At 40.1% G+C, this 19,949-nt stretch overlaps 1 protein-coding gene and 1 long non-coding RNA gene across 12 annotated transcripts in view; one reads left to right on the top strand and one right to left on the bottom strand.

Annotated features, from left to right (window-relative positions):
• The window catches only part of LOC106975932 (uncharacterized), a 27,581-nt gene extending 7,783 nt beyond the window's left edge, over positions 1-19,798 (bottom strand). Inside the window, exons 1-3 of one of the 2 annotated variants that reach the window (XR_003425532.2) lie at positions 18,928-19,798; positions 7,728-7,774; positions 3,596-3,670 (exon numbers count right to left, since the gene is read on the bottom strand). This is a non-coding gene — a long non-coding RNA (uncharacterized LOC106975932). The remainder of the gene's footprint in view (positions 1-3,595; positions 3,671-7,727; positions 7,775-18,927) is intronic. The other variant, XR_001430386.3, reaches the window with a different exon arrangement.
• Positions 19,552-19,949, top strand: part of EDEM3 (ER degradation enhancing alpha-mannosidase like protein 3) — a 102,491-nt gene continuing 102,093 nt past the window's right edge. For 8 of the 10 annotated variants that reach the window (XR_008293221.1, XM_027074363.2, XM_027074361.2 and 5 more), the window contains exon 1: positions 19,553-19,949. Coding sequence is in view for 8 of the 10 variants with exons in the window: in XM_027074363.2 (XP_026930164.1) it covers positions 19,789-19,949 (161 nt within the window). In the remaining 2 variants the exon portion in view is untranslated. The other 2 variants (XM_015073318.3, XM_053209444.1) reach the window with 2 other exon arrangements.

The following is a 19,949-nucleotide window of genomic DNA, read 5'->3' as shown; positions in this document are numbered from 1 at the left end:
CTGTGGTGATGCCCTGGCATCTGTCAGATCACCTTGCTGGCACTTTCTTCCCATCATGGAGGGCCAAACACCTGAGCACAGCAAGATCTAACGGACTTCCTGGTGGGTAGTTAGGAACATCGAGGTTCTATTTTCAGCCATATAGTACTGAGGAATCCCCCAAGAGGTCTAACATGAAAGACAACTTAATTTATTTAAGCCCATTACTGCTTGCTTGATATGCCTTAAGAAATTCCAAATACCAAAAGAGATCACACTCGTTAAAGCACAACATGACACGCTGTGAAAAACACAGCATATGGCTATTATCTGAAGTCTGAAAAGCCTGAATAACCCTTGATGTGTAAACGGGTCCTTTTTGATTCTCTGAAAAATAGTGGTTTCAAGATCAAAACCACAGATGGAAACTCTCTCAGTGGGTAAAAAGCACCTGAAGATAAAGTTGATAGAGTCCATGAAGGGGATGAGGTTAAATACATGAACACAGAGAATTTTAAACACATCTACATGAACAAGACAATCCCATAATTACTCTTTAAAATTTAGTAAACCCATAAAAATGGGAGAGACACTCCTTTAAATATTTTTTTCACTCCTAGTTATGTAATAGTTATCCTGGACGTAGTTAACTTTGTTCCACTTATTTAAAACAGGTGACCCTTTATAAATTATACATAGCTGCCATCAAGAATCTATTCGGGGGGCACCTGTGTGGCTCATTGGGTTAAGTGTCCGACTTTGGCTCAGGTCATGATCTTGTGGTTCGTGAGTTCAAGCCCCACATCGGGCTAGCTGCTGTCAGCTCAGAGCCTGCTTCAGATCCTCTGTGCCTCTTTCTCTCTGCCCCTCCCCCACTTGCGCTCTCTCAAAAATAAATAAAACATTAAAAAAGGAATCTATTTGGGAAAAATATTAGTTCCAGATCAGCAGTGTTATAGGAAAATCCTTGAGAACAAGGATTATGCACTAAATTTCATGCCTACCTCTTACTAAACTATTGCTAAGGTGGAAGTTGATTGTGAGATTGTAAAGTTCATTTTCTTCTCCTCTGTTATTTACCTGGACTTTTGACTCCCATCCCTAGGCCTTAGCTTAGATTTGTTTCACAGTACTTTTCCCTCTGTAAGAAAAGTATACATACATATATAAATGTATGCACACACACACACACATATACACATACATACATACATATATATATATTTCTTTTTTAAAATTTTTTTTAGTGTTTATTTTTGAGAGAGAGAGAGCGAGAGAGGGGCAGAGAGAAGGAGACACAGAATCTGAAGCAGGCTCCAGGCTCTGAGCTGTCAGCACAGAGCCCGACACAGGGCTCAAACTCACGAACCGTGAGACTATGACCTGAGCCGAAGTCAGACGCCTAACTGACTGAGCCGCCCAGGTGCCCCTATATATATTTCTTTATTGTTTATCTTTTAAATTTACTTATACCCATGACCCACAGATCAAGAGTTGCATGCTCCTCCAACTGAGCCAGCCAGGTGCCCCTCTCTCTGTACTTCAGATGCACCAATAAGATGTTAGTTACCAAGTGCTAATCTTCTTGTCTCAGTCAAAGCTATTTGGAGACAAGTAACAAAACCCTACCCACACTAGCTTAGGCTAAAAAAGAGGAGAATTGACAAGTCTATTGAACTGTCTCTTCAAAACTACAGAAACCAAAAGTCATCACTCCATCTTTCTCCACCTGTAATGCCACCTGGGGGCAAATCCTTCCCTGCCTCCTCCAGCTTCTGGTGGTGCTTTTGGCTTGTGCCTGCCTAACTGTAATCTCTGCTTCAGTCTTCCCTTCTGTTTCTTATAAAGACATTTGTCATTGGCTTTAGGGCCACCCAGATAATTGCACCTTGAGATCCATAATTACATCTGAAAAGACCTTATCTCCAAACAAGATCACATTCAAAGGTTACAGGGGTGAAACATAGACGTATCTTTTGGGGGCCATCATTCAAATCACTACAAAGGCCTTTTAAGGTACCATAAGGTACTTAAAAACATCAAGAGGATACAAGAGGGAAGGGAGAAAAGGGTAATGATTTGGGATTTTTCTTCTCGAAATTGTAGGATACAGAATTGAAAAAGTGTAATAGAATTTCAAGAATATACAGGATCCTATTTTCCAGGTTATAAATTTTACAGTCCTAGATATTCCCTGATGTGTTCATTCATCTAACCTTTGGGCCATGTGATAGGCCATACCTATCATACAAGTGTGGTGGTGTTTTTCGCTTGTAAAAACTTTCCTGACAAAAAATTGTTTGGCAGTATGAGACAATCCACATCATATGAATTTTGCTCCACTATCATAAAAAATCATCCTTTGAAGGGCTTCATCAAATTTCCCCTGGTACTTTTCAATCCTTTGGTATTTAAATCACTCTTTCTCAAAGAACTTACTCTATTCTAGAGACACCGGTATTAAACTAAAAATGATATTTGAGTGCAGACTAACTTTTTCAGAGGTCAGTTCTTAGTGAATATTTTCATCTTAAAATAACTCTTGCTTTTATCCATAAATTGTATTTTCAGAGTTTTGGAGAACGAATATTTGATAAAAGAGCTTCTATTGACAAATGAAAAATGTGTCAAACAAGGAAGAGGAACAGGAATTATTCTGTTTGCCCTGGGGAGGAGCAGACTTGAACTGAGGTTAGATGAGAGAGCATGATAGCTGTGAAGTTCCTTACACAGTACCTGGAAGTTTTTAAGTTGCATTAAATGGTAAGACTCATATGGCAAGAAGCATTTCATATATTTTAATTATGCTAAAGGAAAAAGTCTTAGAAATTGAAAGTACAGAGAGCCAAATTTCTTCCCACTATAAAGGGTTTCTGATAGTTGAGACTGTCCATAAATGGAAAAGATCATCACACAGAGTATTAAAGACATCCATCATTAGAAATTTTTCAACCCAATATCAGTGACTCTGGGATACACTATCAGTGTCCTTGCATTGATTTGGGGTATGAGAGAGTACAGGGTGGAGAGGTTAAAAAACTCTTAGGTTTAAAACTCTGTAAATTTTTGATTAGGATTATGTGCCATGAAATAGGTCAATTCAAGCCTGGAAAAAGAGGGCCTTTTTTGCTTTGTTTTGTTTTGTTTTTGCAACTACATTAAAAAAAAATTTTTTTTAATGTTTATTTTTGAGAGAGAGAGACAGAGTGGAAGCAGGGGAGGGGCACAGAGAGACTGAGACACAGAATCTGAAGCAGGCTCGAGGCTCTGAGCTGTCAGCACAGAGCCTGATGTGGGGCTCAAACTTATGCGCCCTGAAATCATGACCTGAGCCAAAGTCAGATGCTTAACCAACTGAGCCATCCAGGCACCCCTCTCCTATGCAGCTTCTAAATCAGCACCATCCAACAGAAATATGATATGAGTCAGAATGTAATTAAAAATTTCTAGTTATCACATTAAAGAAAGTGAAAACAGGCAAAATTAGTGTTCATAATATATTTTAACACAATACATCTAAAATATTATCACATAAACATGTAATCAATGTTAAAAATCATCAGATATTCTACATTATATTTTCATAATAACTCTTTTAAATCCAGTATATACTTACATTTATGAAGTAACCATATTTCAGGTGCTCAATAGCCACATGTGGCTAGTGGCTACCATATTGAACAGCACAGTTCTAGAATATGCCATTAATGAAAACACAAATCAGATTTCTGGGAGTTAAAAAAAAAAAGAACCAACTTCATAAATGCACACAAATGGTTTCCAAAATCCAGCTTCCCTGGCATATTAGAGGAATGGAAGTGATCGGAAAACACTTCTGTTTAACTGGTGAACATTCACACTTCCTTGGGTGATTGCTCTCATAATTTCCCTGCTTTCTCACCAAAATCTAGTATTAAGTAAATTAAATAACTTTGCAAAGCACTAAGTTTCCTTATGAACTTCTAACACTCCACCGTTCCAAAAGTAAAACAGTAAATAACAACCCTCTAGTATGTTAATGTTAGTCCTATTATATTTTGCTATTTTATCCATTCTTTTATTCCAGGAGCAACCGCAATTACCGATACAGTAGTAGCTCCTGTCTGTGGTTTCATTTCTTGTGGTTTCAGTCACCTGTGGTCAACCACTGTCCAGAGCAGATGATCCTCCTTCTGTTGTATGGTCAGAAGGTTGACAGTAGCCCAATGCTGTATCACAATGCCTGGCTCATTCCCCTCACTTCATCTCATCACATAGACATTTTATCATCTCACATCACAAAAAGACAGGTGAGTACAGTACAATAAGACATTTTGAAGAAGACAGAGAGAGAGAGAGAGGGAGAGGGAGACCACGTTCACATAACTTTTATTACAGTATGATTATTATAATTGTTCTATTTTATTATTGTTGTTGTTAATCTTTTACTGTGACCAACCTATAAATTAAATTTCATCACAGGTATGTGTGTATCAAATAAATAGTACATATAGGGTTTGGTCCTATCCAGGTTTTCAGGCATCCACCGGGTGTCTTGGAACATATCCCCCATGGATAAGAAGGGACAACTGTAGTACAGCTTTTACCATTTACTAGTTGTGGCTTATCACCATGGGATTGAAGTAGTCTCAAGGGAAGCTGCTTTGTAATATTTCCAGTGACACATTATCTCTATGCATCTTACCCAGAGAAGAAAGGATAAAGTCATAAACTGGGCAACCTCTATAACCGTAAAATTCCCCCAAAGCTTGGTCAAAATAATGATGTGTTTTAACACTTCTCCAAAGAGATCCTATTACTTATTTATAGCTTTTGGGAATTTTATAGGCAGGGAACACTTTCGCTCTGTTGGTAGGAATGCAAACTGAGCAGTCACATTGGAAAACAGTATGGAAGTTCCTCAAAAATTAAAAATAGAGCTCTCCTATGACCCAGCAATTCCGCTACTAGGTATTTGTCCAAAGGATACAAAAATACTGATTCGAAGGGGCACATGCACCCCAATGGTTATAGCAGCGCTACCAACAATAGCCAAATTACAGAAAGAGCCCAAATGTCTATCAACTGACAAATGGATAAAGAAGATGTGGGGTGTGTGTGTGTGTGTGTGTGTATATGCATATATATATATATGTATATATATGTGTGTGTGTGTGTGTGTGTGATGGAATATTACTTAGCGATCACAAAGAATGAAATCTTGCCATTTGCAACAATGTACATGGAACTAGAGTGCATTATGCTAAGAAAGAGACAAATATCATGTGATTTCTCTCATATATGGAATTTAAGAAACAAAGCAGATGACCATAGGAGAAGGGAAAGAAAGATAAGATAAAAACACACAAAAAATAAGATAAAAATTCAAGACTCTTAAATATGGAGAACAAACAGGGTTGTGGAGGGGAGGTGGGTAGGGGGGTGGGCTTACATGGGTGATGGGCATTAAGGAGGCCACTTGTTGGGATGAGCGCTGGGTGTTATATGTAAATGATGAATCACTAAATTCTACTCCTGAAACCAATACTACACTATATGTTAACTAACTTGAATTTAAATTAAAAAAATTAAGGAGCACCTGGATGGCTCAGTCGGTTAAGCCTGTGACTCTTGATTCACATTGGGTCATGATCCCAGGGTGGAGTCGATCTCCATGTCAGGCTCCGTGCTGAGCATGGAGCTTGCTTGGGATACTCTCTCTCTCTCCCTCAAAAGAAATAGATAAAACTTTTGAAAATAAACAAATATGTAAATAAATAAATAAAATTTTTAAAAAAGGAGTTAAGTTACATAAGTTATATGTAATAAGAAAAATTAAAAGTAAAATGGAACAGATTTTCCAGTTAACCCATTTTAGGAGTCCATAAATATTTCAAAACTCATAGTTGCATCTTCAGTAGAAGTGTGATCATGACTGTAAAAACACCAAAGCTAGACTTCCCAATATTTGTTAGCCTCTTCTCCTTTCTAGTTGTACAATCTCTTGAATTTAATCTGGACACATGGCTGCCCAGTTACAAGCAAAAAAATCTCAGCGTTCCTTGCAGCTAGGTGTGACCAATTGATTAATTCCTTTCCGATGAGATGTGAGCATCAGTGAGGTGTGCACCTTCCTGGTCACATCCTTTATAAAGGAAACTGCTTCCCCTCTTCCCTCTCCTTCCCTTTCAGGCCAATGGGAAGGTTTAAGTGATGCTGGTGAACCATTTTCTACCATAGAGAAGCCTGCTAGGGAGACTTTATAAGATGACCTAACTAGTGCTACTGTCTAACTGCCTGTGTGTTTCACTTGTTAATGTAAAGGCAAACCTAATTAAATCTGCCACTGGCATATCACTTTATTAATTTTACCTCACTCCTCTCAAGTTATTTAATGGATATAATTTTTCTGTAAACATGTGCTGAATATCCACTGCAACAGAACCCACCTTAGGGAATTTGCTAGTGAGATAAGGACCTTTCAGTGCTTTCTGCAGCATGGGGCACTATTGACTACTCCTTCCTTCCAACGTTCTCATCCTTTGACTTCAGTGACTCACCTGTGGTTTGCTTTCTGGCTTTCTTTTCTTTGCTACTCTTCTTCCACTTCTTATTTTGAAGATCCCCAACGTTCCTTCCTGAAGCTTCTCTTGTCACCTATCATTCTTAGCCTTTCTGGAGTCATGAACCTCTCGGATATTGTGCTGCAATACATTCTAGGGGGAGGACTTGTCACATATAATTTTAGGATTACATGGACGTACTGAGACAACTGGTAGATTCTCAAAGGGTTCTTACCCCTGAGATTAAGAACAATTTTTCCATGGCTTTAACTTCCTCCCATGGTGCTTAATAATTCCCTTTTGTACTTAACCTGGATCTCTCTCTTTCTCTCTGTCTCTGTCTCTCTCTCTCCCTCCAGACCCACACATCTGGCTGCTTATTGTATTCCTCACTTGGATGTCAAACAGGCATCTTCCATTCAAACTTATCATGTCCCAAATGAACTTATCATCTATCCCCCTTCTCTTCAGCTGTCCTTCATCCTATGGTTTCCATCTTGGTGAGTGGCACCACATTCCAATAAATTGTTCAAGTTGTAAAGAAACAAAAGCATCAATCCAGATTGTTACTTCTGAAAAAAAAAAATGTTTGTTGAATGACTAATGAATAAATGGAACGATAGATCAAGTATGCTGAAGAAAAAAGAGGATAACTATTGAGAATGATGTTTACTAAAGCTTATGCTCAAATGTGCACACAGGGCTAGAGGCAGGTTTAAATAAGTAGTCATCAAACAAGTGAATGTGTATTTATTAAGTATGTTTTAGTACAAGGCACTGTGTTAGGCACTGATTTCATTCAGGATTCTATTTTGACAATATTTTCAGGGAAATGAGGAACATGATTTGTCAGAAAAGAGTAGTCAGAGTATATTAAGTGGGATAAATTTTTACTGAAGTTCAATTAATCTTACCTCATGACCAAGAAATGCTAAATTACTAATAACTTCTCTAATTCTCATTAATAACAGCTCTCTAACTCTTATCTAATTAATAATACTGCTCCTTATTATGCCTTCAAAGATGTCATCATAGTTCATACACAGTAGCTGTGATAATGGAAACTCAAGAAGATGGGATGCTCTTTGGAGTTTAAGGTCATTAAATCTGGCATCTTTCCCTTCCTGAATTCCCATAGCTCTTTGCTTTTCTCTGATAGCATTTATTTTCCCCTTTATTTTATAATGATTTGTGTGCATATCTTACCTCTTATCAGAAAGATTTTCTCCCCCCACAGACTCTGTGCTTTATATCTGGAAGGAGAACATTAAATACTGAGTCAATGAATGCTTTCCAGTTAAAAAAAAAAAAAACTCATTTAAAGGTAACATCAAATAAATCCTATAAAGTCGAGTAAATCTTGTTACAAGTGATGTTAAGAGGTTTGTGATACTTTCCAATATGACAGCAGCATAATATTTAAGTTACAGATGTTTGTTTTAGTACTATAAGATAGTTGGGAACATGTTAACCCATCTTAGATAGTAATTTATGAGGGAAGATATTGGCTGGTTGAATGCAGTCTCCAGAGCCAGACTGTGTGGGTTCAAATCCTGGCTTTGCCATTCAATGGCTGGGAGGCTGAGGACCTCTTGGTGCCTCACTTCCTTCATCTGGAAAATGAGAATCTTAATAGGACTTACTTCCCGGAATTTTTTAAAAGGATGAAAAATAATGTACACACATAAGGCACCTAGAATGGTGTTAGAATTCATTAGACACTAGCCTTCATTTTCTTACAATTTTAACAAGAATAAGGGGAGCTGTGATTAGATTAGGAAAGAATGGAATTTTCTTCTTAGACAACATGATATAGATAACATCTCTCCTATCTTCCCAGCTCAAAACATTCCTATGATCCCCACATTGTCCATGACACCACAAATGCTTATCAGGTATTTTCAAGATGTAGGTAAGAGTTGGAACACATTTTATTGTAAACGAAAAGGTTTAAGTTTCACACAAATAGTGTTTTATCCTTTTTAGCATTCCCTATTCAAAAGACTTATTTGCCTTCCCAAGAACAAGGCAACAGATTTTACCATCCTATCACTCTGTCCCCAGTAAAAAATACTTTCTGGAATTTAAAGAAAGAGACTGGATCTAACCAAATCTAAGGCACAATGCAAAGAGTTAATCAGAAAATTCCAGATTGTCTAGGTCGACTTGTGGGCCTCCTCAAATGTTCTCACTGTGCCATTGGTGCCCATTACTGCTGACAGCCCCCTACTGGGGAAGCCTCAGGCAATGTCAGAGGTGGGAAGAGAGGGTGGCTGCAACTTAACTTGGTGCAGAAGCTCCAAAGAATAGAACATTTCAGAGAGGGGGCCACACAAAACATCAGAATAAGAGGCTCTGATAGTCCACCCAGTCATGGGATGATGAGTGACAGAGAGCTGCCTTTGCCTCACACAAGAGCACTTCTTAGTCCTGGGGGCCTGCTCCTTCCTGGGTCACATGACGTGTCTCTGCCACGGTGAACCCTCACACGAGAAAAGGCCAGCATTTCTCAACCCATACACGTCCACAGGCAGCTGTCTTTATCATTTCAGGAAAAGGTCATGGCAGTGACAGAGATTTTGTTTTGCCTAAAAAAGGAATGCTCTTTGAAAAAATTTTCGGTGCATCCTAGAGAAGTGCTTTTTAGTTCCCATAACTGACTGGTAAATGTAACTTTACACCAAGGGTGTGATTTTTATATTGTATTTTACCAAAGTGGTAAAATGTGGGTGCAAGAATTGTTTTCCCCTTAGTGTTTCAGAGTAAGTATGAATGGAAACAAGACAAAACAGACACCAAACTTAGTCAATATGAATGTTCGTGGGCAAACATGGTTGAAAATGTAGCTTAATTTCAATATCAGTCTTATTCTTCTTCCTATAATTTTCATTGTATTCTATAACTGATTAGTCTGTCCAATTTCTTGGTGACTCATTATTACATTTTTCTTAGCAAAGGAGGAGACTTGTATTTCCTGTTAGCAGGACTTTCTTTTCTTGAATTGTACCACCTAATTATACTGTTTTTTTCTTCCTTTTATTCAAAATAGCATGGTGGTACAAGAAGAAGCCAGGCTAGAACTTGCTGTGGTGTGTTCATTTATCTGTTAGAATCTGACATAGGTTGGGGATGAGGTCCTTGGATTTTTGAGGTGATGTAATGTAGTTTGGGTTTTATTTTATTTTTTTAATGTTTATTTATTTTTGAGAGAGGGAGAGCACATGTGAGCAGGCGAGAGGCAGAGAGACGGGGGGACAGAGGATCAGAAGCAGGTTCTGTGCTGAGAGCAGAGAGCCCGATGCGGGGCTCGAACTCACAGACTGTGAGACTGTGACCTGAGCCAAAGTCAGATGGTTAAGGCCAACTGAGCCACCCAGGTGCCCCATATAATTTATCATTTATATTGAGACATTTTTGAAAATGAAAGGGGGCACTACTCAGGATAATAGGACAGTGTAAATCAAGACTGTCACAAGCAAAACCAGAATTTGTGGTAGAAATGATCTGGCCTTCTATCCAAATCTTGACTGTGCCAATTTCCTACTTTGACATGTGCAAAGTGATAAACCTCTTTGAACTTCATTTTCTGCATCTGCAAAAGAAAGGTAACAATTCTCAAATGTTGAGGGAGAGGGGGAAGTGCCTGACATATTATGTATCCTTTGTAAGTATTATCAAGATAATGTTTGCCATGTATACCTTAAAATTCTTCACAATAGACAGTATGATATTATAAATGGATCAGGTTAAGTTACACTAGGGGTGCAATCAGTTGTCCCAATCAGAAATTCCCACTCCAGGGGCACCCGACTTAGTCGGTTGAGTGTCTGACTCTTGATTTTGGCTCAGGTCATGATCTCATGGTTCAGGAAACAGAGCCCCATGTCAGGCTTTGCACTCTGTGCGTGGAGCTGGCTTGCAATTCTCTCTCTCTGCCCCCTCCCCCCACCAAAGAAATAAATAAACTAAAAAAAGAAAAAGAAAAAGAAATTCCCACTCCAGGATGGCAGCTAAGGGGTCTCAACAGGATGTAGGTACTACAAGCACATCTTTCCAACTTATCTGAATACAGACTAAAGATCATTTTATTTACTATAACAAGTGTCAAAAATGAATTTTTCATTGTTGGAATCAGTGGTTTGTTAGCCATAATAAAGGACATTAGAAATAGACTCCCATAGTGGCTCAGTTGGTTAAGCAACTTCAGCTCAGGTCATAATGCGGTTTGGGGGTTCGAGCCCTGCGTCAGGCTCTGTGCTCACAGCTCAGAGCCTGGAGCCTGCTTCAGATTCTGTGTCTCCCTCTCTCTCTCTGCCCCTCCCCTGCTCATGCTCTCTCTCTCTCTCTCTCAAAAATAGACAAACATTAAAAAAAATAAAGAAAGAAGAAAAAGAAATAGGCTCTCACTGATAGAATTTATGATTTCCAAGATGTGTGGACTGGCTAACATATTTCAGAGGTACTCCCATGCTTTTATGAAAACGTTGGTAAGAAGCTGGGCCAGTAGGGACAGTGTGTGGGACAGAGGTCTTCCAGTTGTCTGGTGCTTCCTGGAAGGGTGACAGAACCCTGGTTCTGGAATATTGTTCATCCTCCTGCAGTGAACCTTTCATGCAAGGTTATGATTACAGTTCCTAAACGGAAAGAGACTGGCATGTCATCAAACTCACAGAATAGGTGGTATGTGTTACCTGTTAATGCTTGCTAACTAATGTTTGTTTAACAAATGTCTGTACGTACGACAGAAATTGGACTGAGATTGGTTTAATAATAAAAACTGGTTATGAGGTTGTTGGAGAATAGTTCCTTTTTATCCCAATTCCTATAATTTGGCTGCAATCACTATCTACCAATAAATAAATAAATAAATAAATAAACCGGTAATTATGCATGATTAAAATATTTAATCATGTTTTTAACCAATAATGTGACTCTACATTTGGATCTTCTGTCCACTTCTGTTGGCCAATTGGAATGAAAACAAAAACAAAAACAAAAACAAAAAACAAGTGTTAGAGGAACTGACTTGCATAGAATGGTAAATGGCAGATCCAGGTCTAGGACTCAAATCATGTGATTTGAAGTTCAATGCTCAGGAGTGGGTACAAAGCAAATGTGTGTATGTATGTGTGTGCACATAGATGCCCGTGCCAGATGAAGAGGAAGAGGAGGAAGGAAACCGAAGTGATGTGAGGTGACATGGAGGAAAACCAGAAAAAAAACATTAGGCAATACTGTAGGGTACTAAAATTAAGCACAAGCCTGCAAAGAAGGGCTGGGAAGGTTCTGAAGTTAGTATTTACTTAAGAGCTAGTTCCATAAATAATAATAATAATGATGTCTATTAATCATTAGCAGTAGACTAACAATAGTACATTTCCTTGCACAATGCAGATGTGTTTGACTCATTGCCTGGTGCCATGAAAATGTGGTCAAGAGGGTAGGGATACCTAAAACCACATCTCTCCAAGTTTTAAGTACAATCATGTGTATTGGAGATTGTAGACTGATTTTCAAATACCACAAGGAAATTGATCTGCAAAGAAACTAAGAACTGTTTTTTCTACTTTTCTCCCATGGCAAAATTTCCCTCCCCTTGGCTTATCACCTAAACTACTAAAAGCTCCGCTTGTGAAAAGAAGAAAAACTAAAAACCAAGAAACAAAAGCACAACAAAAAAAAAGTACAAAATCTTTCAATACATTTGGAGAAGAACCAAATAAAGCACTATTTTCATACAACTTTATGCTGGAGAAGAAAGCCAGGAAATAGTTAATTTTAAATATTTAAGAACTGTTGGGGCCTGGGTGGCTCAGTGGGTTAAGCATCCAACTCTTGATTTCTGCTCAGATCACAATCTCACAGTTTGTGAGTTCGAGCCCCTCATCAGGCTCTATGCTATTAGTCCTTGGGATTCTCTCTCTCACCCACTCCATTGCCTCTCTCCCTCTCAGGCGCATGCACATGTACTCTCTCTTTCAAAAATAAATAAACTTTAAATATTTAAGAACTGTCAACATTTATCTCAATGGAAAGGCACACTTCTGAAGTTAACAAATGATTAGGTTTGACAAATTTGGATCACTCTGTCTGAGGATTATGGGATGGGAGGAAGAAAGCCTGAAAAGGCAGTATTAAGTATGTGTGAGAAATAAGCCCACTGACCCCATCAACGGAGGGACACAGAGACTCAGAGCACAGGGAACCCCGAGGCTTTAATCAACATTCTCGCAAGAGTGGGTGTCTGATGGACAGGCACACTGGGGGCAGTTACAGCAGGCAATTTATCTCCTAGCATGTGAGTCCCTCCCCTGATTCCTCATTGACTGAGTGCTACAGAGTTTACAGCCTGGCCTGGAGGTCGCCTATGCCCACGTAAGGCAAAAAGTAATCTGACTGGAACAAATATACATTCCTCCGTGACACAGAGACTTCAGTTCTTTGGCGCATGCTCATTGCAAAGCACCCCCCCCCCCCCCCCCCCCGCAAAATAAGCCTGTGAAATGAAGAGGGAGGGATGAAGAACCAGGAAGTGAAATGTCTTAGGGTTTAGGACTCCACTGTGTGTGTGTGTTGGGGCTTGCACATATTCCCAATAGGTTATAAACCTATTGTTAAATAGACAGCACAGCTTTCATTTGGTATTTCTGAAAATGATTCATCTCACTTCTCACAGTGTGTATAAATTTTCTACATGTATATCTATATATGCAAATGGAGTTTCTAGAAGGTGACAATGTCAGATTTGGATAATGTGTAATATCAGCATGACTACAGAAATAGCTAACTTTTAATTCTTGAGTGTCAGAATACTAAGATTGCTCTACCTAATGTTTTTGACCCATTCAAATGGGCATCTTTCACTTTGATCCTCAATTTCATATATAGTTAAATTAGCATAAATCCAACTGAGTATCTTTTAAATCCTATGGAGGTTGGAGGGAAAATGCATTTTTGTAAAAACAAAGTAAAAAACAGAACGAAGTCACCCAAAAAACTGAAAAGATTTCCAAAGTCTATTCCACCTCTGTAACTTCAAATGGCTTACAGATGAGGCCACTTTTAACTTTAAGAGGGGAAGAAAAGTACATTGTGTTCGTATGTATGTTTACTCTAAAACATGGATGAGGCTCTATAGCTTGTACAAGGTCTCCATGGCAGAAACCACACATGAATTCAAAGGTCTCTCGAGGTGCATGTCTAGGAGGGCTCACATTTTTGGACAGGGAGGCTGCATTAACAGTATGTGGTCAGCAAGCAAAGGAAGTGGACAGGATTCAGGGCTGAATCATGATCCTATGGGCTAGGGAGCCACTGCACCTACCCCCTGACTCCTGCTCTCACCAATGGCAACTTTTCCTTTCCACTCCATAATGACCAGCTATTGTTTACTGAGCTCTTTCAAACTGTGCTAAGTATTTTACACACAGCATCTCACCTCTTGCACAACACCCCTAGGAGGAAGGTGTTACAACAAGTAAACCATTCACTCCTTTTAAGAATGCTGGAAGGCAGGTACTATTCTTATTCTCATTTTATAAAGGAGGAAACCAAGGCACAAAGACATTCAGTAACTTGCTTAAGATAACGTGGCCAATAAGTAGCAGAGCTGGCTCAGAGCCATTTTTCTTGGCCACCATGTCAAGTCAGCACCATTCAAATGTTGTGGAACGGTGCAGACTTAAACCTCTGTGGCCAGACTAAAATATAAAGTGGGAACCCTGTTGGTGATACAAGGGGATTTAAGAGAGAGGCCACCGACAAGATGCACTTGCTTGTGAAGAGCCACGTAACTTGGCTTTGTTGCTGATTGATATGTGGAAGTAAATGGAAAATGGCTACAAAATGAAACACCCAACCACAAGCGTGAGCTTAACATTAAACATGATATAGGAATGGGGCACCTGGGTGGCTCAGTTGGTTAAGTGTCTGACTCTTGATTTTGGCTCGGGCCATGATCTCAGGGTTCGTGGGATCAAGCCCACCTGGGGTCTGCACTGACAGTGCAGATTCTCTCCCTCTCTCTCTACTCCCCCCTCAAAATAAATAAACATTAAAAAAAAAACACATTATGTAGGAGCAAAATCTCTTGCCTAAGAGACCTGGTGCAGGTGTCACTGAGAGAAATAAGATAATTATCTGAAGCTGAAGTGACTTTTAAGATCTTGAATCATGATTGAGAGGTGATAAAAGCCCTGGGGACATCTTTAGCAGCAATGAATCATTCGTATTTCCCATTCTCTTTCTTGGAATCTGGGTAAGTCAGACAGCCAAGCCTGAAGTCAGCCCACAACATTCACTATCTTTTTCATTAAGTAGTCTTTCTAGGGCCTTAAAGTCCCTAGTTGTGAATGTAGAATAAGTCCCATCTTTATTTAACGTTTGTAATATTGGGTCCTCCAGAAGTGTTCTGTAAATTCCACACGCTATCAAATAAGAGGAAAAGCAATTTGAAGAATGACAAAATCACTACTCCCAAATTCCACACTAGAGTTTTCAGAGTAACTAGATCTGTAGTACTAAAGAATTCAAGTCATTTAGGGGCAACTGCCACTGTATGGTCAGTCTCACACAGCTGCTTACAGCCTCCCGGGACCATTTCCGAGCAGTGATATTGAAGTGGAGCCCCTCCCTTGTGTTTGTGAATCCATAGGATTCTAACCAGGATTCTCCTGCCCCTCCCTAAGTCCTGATCCATCCGGGAAGAAAGTAAAGAGAACACAGGTGAGCATACATATTTACATAAGCTACAAGGTTGTGCAAACAAACTCTTAACTGATAAAAGAGCATTTTATAAATGGCTCTTATTTCTAACCATTTGCTTTAACAGCTTTATTTTTTTAATTCAAGCACAATTAACACAGTGTTATATTAGTTTCAGGTATACATTATAATGATTCAACAATTCCACACCTTACTCGGTGCTCATCAAGATAAGTGTACTGTAATCCCTTTCACCTATTTTATCCATCCTCCCAAACTGCCTGTGGCAACCACCAGGTTGTTCTCTATATTTAAGAGTCTAGTTTTTTGTTTGTCTCTTTTTTTCTCTGTTCGTTTGTTCTGTTTCTTAAAATCCACATGAATGAAATCATGTATTTGTCTCTGAGACAAATTTACTTCTTTCACTTAGCATTATACCCTCTAGATCGATCCATGTTGTTGCAACATCTTCTTTATCCATTCCTCTATGGATGGACACTTGGGCTTCCATATTTTGGCTATTGTAAATAATGCTGCAATAAACATAGGTGTGCATATATCTTGTTGAATTAGTGTTTTCATTTCCTTTGGGTAACTACCCAGTAATTGAATTATTGGATCATATGATGGTTCTATTTTTACTGAGGAACCTCCATACTGTTTTCCACCATGACTGCACCGGCTGGTATTCCCACCAACAGCTCTTTTCTTTCCCCATTCTTGTCAATACTTGTTATTTATCCTTTAGAGTCTAGCTATTCTAACAGGTGTAAGGTGGTATCTAATTATGGTTTTGATTTGCATTTTTCCTGATGATTAGTGATGTTGAACACCTCTTCATGTACTTGTTGGCCATCTGTACGACTTTTTCAGAAAAACGTCTATTCATGTCCTCTGCCCACTTTTAATTGGATTATGTGGTGTTGAACTGTATAATCTTTTTATATATTTTGGTTATTAACCCCTTATTGGATACATGAGTTAAAAATATCTTCTCCCATTCTGTAGGTTGTCTTTTGTTGACGGTTTCCTTTGCTGTGCAAAAGCTTTTTATTTTGGTGTGTGATGTCTTACAATTTTTAATGGGCTTTACTCATCTAAAGTCTCTTCCATATTGTTTTAAAGTCCTTATCCTTAGTCTCCTTAATGTCTTACACCAGTGTTTTTCCCTCTGTATAACACACCAAGGTTTCTCTTGTTTAAATCCTATATCCTTTTTATCATAAGTGTTTATCATAAAATAATGTGTATAGGTTTTAAAATAATGAATGTAAATTTTTCCTAGTGTCCATAAGTGCCAATTAGCTAAGAATCTTGATTATTTCCATCATGAGGTTAAAATGGATTCTCTTTTGAAATGCACTTTGTGAACATATTTTTCTTTCACTTCCATGGGCTCCACCTTACATATGATAAATTGCAATACTGTGTAGGCCATATAAGCTTTTCTACTCACAGTTTTGCAGAGATTAGTGAAAAATGGACTCAGCAACTGACTAGAAATTGAATTTCAGTAAGGGAGGAAAAATGATTATTATTTAGCAAGTCAACAAAAAATATGTTCTGGGTTCTCATTAGACATTTTTAAAATGTAGTGTTAGCTTGAAAACAAATAAATGAGTCAAGAGGGGAAAACAGAAAATTCTAAACATTAAAAGCCAGAACTCCTTCCTGAGAACATTTTTGTTAATGATAGTTACTAGTCAATTTTTGACTTCTTATAAAGGCTTGGAACATTAGGAAGATAAAGAAAACTGAATTACTGCCAATAATCTACTACAAATAATTGACTTGACTACATTTCATACAACTGAAGGTCATTGACTATTTTTCTATTTTCTTTGTTCCTAGTTTTCAAATACTGGATGTTTGGTATTGACCTTTAGCTTGTCATGTTCTCTATGCCAGAGCCAAGAACAATTCACAGGTATTATTTATTTAGCTAACTTCATCCTTAAAGCTGCCAAAGAGGATCCAGGATGGAACCCATATAGGGTTGCAAGTCCATAAAAGGAATAAAATTAACATTGTACAGAAATGACCTCATGTGTTCTCACAACCTTCATAAAAGTAGATAAAAAGACTATATTAGTCCCATTTTATAAAGAAACTGAAGGAAGATGGAAACAAGTATATTCAACACTTATTAAGTATCTATAACAGCAGAAGCACAGTGCTGAATTTTGGAACATAATTAAGGTGAAGTCCATATCCTTCAAGCAGTCATAATCTAGTGGGCATGGCTGACTGTGAAAAACACAATCATAAAGACATAAAATACAATGAAAGAATAGGGGAGAGAATCACCTCTCTCTCTCTCTCTTTTTTTTAAGTTTATTTATTTATTTTGAGAGAGAGAGAGAAAGAGCATGAATGGGAGAAGGGCAGAGAGAGAGGGGGACAGAGGATCTGAAGCAGGCTCCGCACTGCTGCTCCTCAGCAGCGAGTCTGATGTGGGGCTCAATGTCAGCAACCTGTGAGATCATGACCTGAGCTTAAGTCAGACACTCAAGCACCTGAGCCACCCAGGCGCCCAGAGAGAATGACTTCCACTGGTTGTAAGGCTATGAAAGGGTTTTGTAGATATGAAATCTGAGCCAACTCAATGGGAAGAGTGTTCTACAAAAATGGTGGGATAGCAGAGGATAACATGAGAATTCGTTAGTTATCACATAGAATCTGAGGGCAGGGCAGGGGTATAAGGGAGATGACATGTTCAGAGGGTCTGTAGATATCCTTAAATGCCAACTCCGGTAGCAGTGCTGTGAAAAGTAGGGTGGCAGGGAAGTAATTAGGAGACCATTGCAATGGTTCAGGAAGGAGGTAATGAGGTTTGAACTAAGAAGAAGTAGGAGTGCCAGCCAGTAGTGATAGCAGTAGAATCTATGTAATTTGGCAAGTGGGTGGGTGTGGACCATGAAGGAGGAGGAGGAGTTGAAGACGATTCTAAGGCATTAATTTGAAACAGTGAACATATTACATTTGAGCTACTTTGAGCCACAGAGAAGGGAATTTCCATCAGGAAGGTGGAAGTGTGGGTCTAGAGATCAGGACAGATATGGAAATCACAGGCATGTGATGGCTGAATACATGAGTGGAATAAATCACCAAAGGATAGTGTACAAAGAGAAAAAAAGACAAAAAGAAAACCTTAAAATGCAGGGAACACCAGCGTTTTAAGAAAGAGAGGAGTGAAGAGTCATTGGTGTCACATGAATGGCCGGTCTGAGAGCCAAGCATATGATGCAAAGTGATCAAAATCAACAAAAGTTTCCAGAGATACAGCTGAACGCTGCTGAGGGGATCAGCAGGCGATTTCCTGTGGTCACAGAGATCATATCCGCACCTAAACTCTGCACCTACCTACTCAATTATCACACAAGAAATACAATGTGGTTTTTCAAGAGGAACCCACTCATTTTACCAATAGTTAATGTGGGACTCAGTGATCAAAATAAATTGCAAGTTCCAATTTCCTTCATTAAATTTTCTTTCAAGCTCACTACTCTCCTTACATTGAGGTTTTTAGAGAACTATTATTAATCAAGTACGTGCTCTCTTTAATCCTTGTGGATGTGGTTACATGCAAGGACTCCTGAGTCACAGAGGTTTGTTGGGTGTCTAATCCAGCAGTGTAACGAGGACTTGTTACCTAACCTCTTCAGACTCGGTTTCCTCATTTGCAAAATGGGAATGGTGATACTTGTGGGAGTTGAGAAGAGTGCATGAGAGAACGCAAGCAAAACTCAGCACGTGGCATCAAAGGTCAACTCACTTTTGCTGTTACTGTTTTATACTTTCTCTCGGGGCAGAGGCTACCCCAACACTACTTCCGAAAGCGGGTAGTACCGAGCTGGGGACGTGTGAGCCTCATTCGGCCACCCCTCCGGGAAGCGTCAAGCGCAGGAAGAGGGATAAACAGCTGACAGGTTCCCCAGGACACGTAAGCCTACAGCCCCGGAGGTAGGACTGGCTGCAAGACGCCGCTGGAAGCGGGATCCTAGTCACCCCCTGTGACCCTCGGACGACCACACATCCCAGGGTGCAGCGCGCCCACCCAGGGTGGAAATTTAGCCAGGCGGAGTCTGATTGCTAGCCCGCCGGGGAAAGCAGCGCACGCTGGGACTTGTAGTCTTCGAGTCGCAAGTTCGCGGGTCGGAGGAGGGCGGAAGCCAGAGGTCCCGCCTTTTGTCCACGTCTCACTTCTCCCGGCCAATGCCCTCTCCTGTCCCCGGAGCCAGCCCCTCTCCGATCTGGTCCCCATTGGTCCTGAGCCTCAATGCCCCGGGCCCTACCCGGAAGTAACGTTGGGGGAGGCGGTTTCCTAGACTACGACACCGGAAAGCTGGGGGAGGCGCTCCGGGCTGCTAAGGGCGGAGGGCGGTGGCAGCGCTGGCGCTGGGGACCGGCTCGGCGGTTTCGGGAAGCAGTTCGGCTACGGCTACCGCTTGCGTTGCTCCGCATCCCGCCCTCGGCACGGCTCTCAGCCCCCTTGCCACCCGCGTCCGGCAATGTGTCCCACCGGCCGGGCGTAGCCGCTGCGCGTGCGCGGAACCGCAGGGCCATGAGCGAAGCCGGCGGCGGCCGGGGCTGTGGGTCCTCGGTCCCCCAGCGAGCGCCATGGAGCCTGGTAGCGGCGACGGCCGCCTTCTGCCTGGTGTCGGCCACGTCTGTGTGGACGGCGGGGGCCGCGCCCATGAGTAGGGAAGAGAGACAGAAGCTTGG

This window comes from Acinonyx jubatus, chromosome E4 (genome assembly GCF_027475565.1).
Source record: "Acinonyx jubatus isolate Ajub_Pintada_27869175 chromosome E4, VMU_Ajub_asm_v1.0, whole genome shotgun sequence".
Lineage (NCBI taxonomy): Eukaryota > Metazoa > Chordata > Mammalia > Carnivora > Felidae > Acinonyx > Acinonyx jubatus.
This window is presented reverse-complemented; position numbering and strand designations above follow the sequence as displayed.